The 3914-nt window shown below is 49.5% G+C and overlaps 1 protein-coding gene across 4 annotated transcripts in view; it reads right to left on the bottom strand.

Annotated features, from left to right (window-relative positions):
* Window positions 1-3914, bottom strand: part of PSD3 (pleckstrin and Sec7 domain containing 3) — a 492335-nt gene that overhangs the window by 419417 nt on the left and 69004 nt on the right. For 2 of the 4 annotated variants that reach the window (XM_010846403.1, XM_010846406.1), the window contains exon 1: window positions 3783-3897. The exons of 1 other annotated variant lie outside the window; for it this stretch is intronic. In XM_010846403.1, coding sequence (XP_010844705.1) covers window positions 3783-3803 — 21 coding nt within the window. In that variant the 5' untranslated portion in view covers window positions 3804-3897. Of the gene's footprint in view, window positions 1-3782; window positions 3898-3914 lie in introns of those variants that run through there. One more of the 4 variants, XM_010846405.1, reaches the window with a different exon arrangement.

The raw sequence follows: 3914 nt of genomic DNA, 5'->3' as shown, positions 1-3914 counted from the left end.
ACTCTCCTCTTTCACTTTCATCAAGAGGCTTTTGAGTTCCTCTTCACTTTCTGCCATAAGGGTGGTGTCATCTGTGTATCTGAGGTTATTGATATTTCTCCCGGCAATGATAGAATACTGAAAGAGGAACTCCCCAGGTCAGTAGGTGCCCAATATGCTACTGGGAATCAGTGGAGAAATAACTTCAGAAAGAATGAAGGATGGAGCCAAAGCAAAAACAATACCCAGTTGTGGATGTGACTAGTGATAGAAGCAAGGTCTGACGCTGTGAAGAGCAATATTGGATAGGAACCTGGAATGTTAAGTCCATGAATCAAGGCAAATTGGAAGTGGTCAAACAGGAGATGGCAAGAGTGAACGTCAACATTCTAGGAACCAGCGAACTAAAATGGACTGGAATGGGTGAATTTAACTCAGATGACTATTATATCTACTACTAGGGCAGGAATCCCTTAGAAGAAATGGAGTAGCCATCATGGTCAACAAAAGAGTCCAAAATGCAGTACTTGGATGCAATCTCAAAAATGACAGAATGATCTCTGTTCGTTTCCAAGGCAAACCATTCAATATCACGGTAATCCAAGTCTATGCCCCAACCAGTAACGCTGAAGAAGCTGAAGTTGAATGGTTCTATAAAGACCTACAAGACCTTTTAGAACTAACACCCAAAAAAAGATGTCCTTTTCATTATAGGGGACTGGAATGCAAAAGTAGGAAGTCAAGAAACACCTGGAGTAACAGGCAAATTTGGCCTTGGAATACGAAATGAAGCAAGACAAAGGCTAATAGAGTTTTGCCAAGAGAAAACACTGGTTATAGCAAACTGAAACTGCAAAGAACACCACAAAACACACAAGCTGTCCAGGCAGGGACGCCCGGAACAAATGCTTTGGCCATTTCCTCTGGATCGTGCACCACCCGACACTAAGGTTCAGCTGATTTAACTGTGAAAGAACTCCAGAAGAGCTGAGTGGCAGTAGTCAACATGGAAACGCCTCCACTTATGGCAAAGGGAAGCCAAGGACCTCTCTGCCTGATCACAACTGCACGGTGCGTGTCTGCTAAGTCGAGTCAGTTGTGTCCGACTCTTTGCGATGCTATGGACTGTCGCCCACCAGACTGCTCTGACCGTGGGATTCCCCAGGCAAGAATACTGGAATGGGTTTCCATGACTACACAGGGGGAGTCCTAAATGCTGAGAACCACAGAAGCAGCAGTGACGGGACGTGAGACTGGACCCCAAGGTCTATGAGCCTGAATCACATGTTCAGGTGAGGGGGCTTTGGTCACCTCCTGATCACTAGATTATTTCTCAGACTGTCTAAACTTCAGTCATGTCTGAATTCATTTCTAAAAAATTGAGGATCACCATCCATTACTCATCTCCTGCTGCTGCTGCTGCTGCTGCTGCTAAGTCGATTCAGTCATGTCGGACTCTGTGCGACCCCATAGACGGCAGCCCACCAGGCCCTGCCGTCCCTGGGATTCTCCAGGCAAGAACACTGGAGTGGGTTGCCATTTCCTCCTCCAATGCATGAAAGTGAAAAGTGAAAGTGAAGTTGCTCAGTCGTGTCCGACTCTTAGCGACCCCATGGACTGCAGCCTACCAGGCTCCTCTGTCCATGGGATTTTCCAGGCAGGAGTACTGGAGTGGGGTGCCATTGCCTTCTCCTAACCCAACCCAAATCCAAAGAAATAATCTTTTCAGAATTGCCAAATGACAACAAAACCTCAGATAAACCTCAAACAAACCAGTCTGGAGGCCAAAGTACATACATATTTTAACATTCACACAGTTTTTGCCTCGGCACTTCTTAACCAAGACTGGGATTAATCCATTACCACACTGGAGTCTTAGTTTATGAATGATGTCAGATGACTCCAGAATGTCCAAGGTTGGGGAGGGTGGGGGCGGGGAAATCAACTCTAAAAGGAGTAATGCTTTAGACGCGTTTTTTTAATATAATGCCAGGCTAAATCCCACTCATATTTTCCATCACGGTCAGCAAACAGATAAATATCAAGGTTTTAGAAAGTGAATAGAGCCATTGATGGAAAGTTTCTCTGAATTTTTCTTTTTCAATGAGCTAATTTACTGTCTTATTTTTATTTCCAAATTCCCAAGGTATCTCACTTTTATAAGGGCTGGTATTTAATGAAAAGCAAAATTTAACCCCTTAATACAACGTGGATAACAAAGCATGTATTATTCTTTGGTCATTAATGAAATGAACAGTGTTAACAAAACTTTTTATAAAGCCAGCACTCAGTCAGATCTGCAAATAAAGCTTCTTACACTTGCATTTTTAAAAACAACATACAACTGTGGAATTTCGCCTTAAAATATCTCCCCCATTTAATGACCAGGATGAGTGTTGATTCACAGAACTGAGAGATGTTCAGAGGTGAAGCTGAGAGTAAATCACTGAATAAGGAATGCATGTACATGTTTAGGCATGAAACCATAAAATGCTGGGGCTGGAAGGCTCTGAGAAAGCATCTATCTACCCAATCCTCTTATCCTACACAGGAGGAAATTTCAGTTCCAGAGGTTAAAGGATGTGCCCTAGACAGAGGCTGAAACTCATCATGTCAGAGACAAAATCTACAAGCCACGTGTCTAAGTAATTTTCACCATACCCACTCTGCTCCATTTAGTACGAAGTGTATATTAATGAAGTATCTCACAAACAGCCTCATAGATTTTTGATATGATTCGTGAGTGGATATAGAAAGATACAGAAGAATAGAGCTTCTAAAAATTGTCTGGGAAGGTGTTCATTTGTTTTGCTTTACTGTGATTGTGATGTTTCTGTTGAGCATGCTGCGCTTAGTGCTGAGGACGAAATCAACGACTTTTAAAAAGAATATCCCTTGATCTGTGAATACTCTAAGGAAGGATGGTCCAGTATTTCTTGAAAGAAGCCCAGAGAGCGCATTTGCTCTCCTCCTGTGAGGAGCATCCTTTCGCGCCCCCCGCCCCCCCCCTTCAAGGTCCATCCAGAGCTGCCAGCAGAGGCCGTCCAGGCCCTCGGCTCCCAGAACCAAGCCTTCCTCCGCCTTCCTCCTTCACATCTCCACCCAAGCCTCCCGTCCTAGAAAGCAAACTCCCTGACAGCAGAGAGCCAGTCGCGCTCACCGGGCTACCAGGCTCTGCAATATCCAGGTACAGCTCTTGAATGGAAGCGTGTGCTGCCAGGATCCGTCCCAAGGAGGGGCATTTTCCAGACCTCCTCTTCCCTACACCAGTGCCTGGACCCACTCAGGAGCGAGTCCGGCGTGGAAACCCCCGTGTCCGTGGAAGGCGGACCGACAGACAACACATTTACCCACCAGGCCCCCCGACAGCACTCTAAACCCACGTCCTCCGAGCGGTGCCTGGTTTTTTCACGTCTCGCAGCATCATCTGCCGGAGCTCCGGGCATGAACCCGTGGGCAAAGTTAAAGGCGAGGAAAACCGGAGGGCCGCGACGCCTTCCGAGGCTCGGAACCCGCCCCCATCCCGCGCCGATCGCGGCTGGGCTACCCGCAACCCAGGCGAGCCGGAGCGCCCGGCGCTCCGCCGACCGGCTCCTCCCGCTTCCCGCGCCGCCCCGGCCTCGCGGCTGGAGAGCGGGGCTCGGCGTGAAGCCCCCGAGCCGCCACCCCACAAGCGAGCCTCCCGGCCCCTCACAAAGAGGGGCAGAAAGGAAGCCGTTCCCGGGACCCCGGACCCAGTCGCCACGAAGCACAGCCGCCCGACGGCCGCCGGCCGCCCGCCCGCCCGCCGGATCGAGCCTCACCGCGGCGTCTCTTCCTTCCATCTCCCATCGCCCGCCGAGCCGCCGGAGCCGCGGGCGCCACGGCGAGAGGGCGGGCGACCGGCGCGCTCTTTGTCGCGCTCCGGGGACGCCGGCGGGCGGCGGGCTGCGGGC

The sequence above is a fragment of the Bison bison genome, unplaced genomic scaffold, assembly GCF_000754665.1.
Source record: "Bison bison bison isolate TAMUID 2011002044 unplaced genomic scaffold, Bison_UMD1.0 scf7180017864236, whole genome shotgun sequence".
NCBI lineage: Eukaryota > Metazoa > Chordata > Mammalia > Artiodactyla > Bovidae > Bison > Bison bison.
The sequence above is the reverse complement of the archived record's forward strand: the minus strand, read 5'-3'. Positions and strand labels throughout refer to the sequence as shown.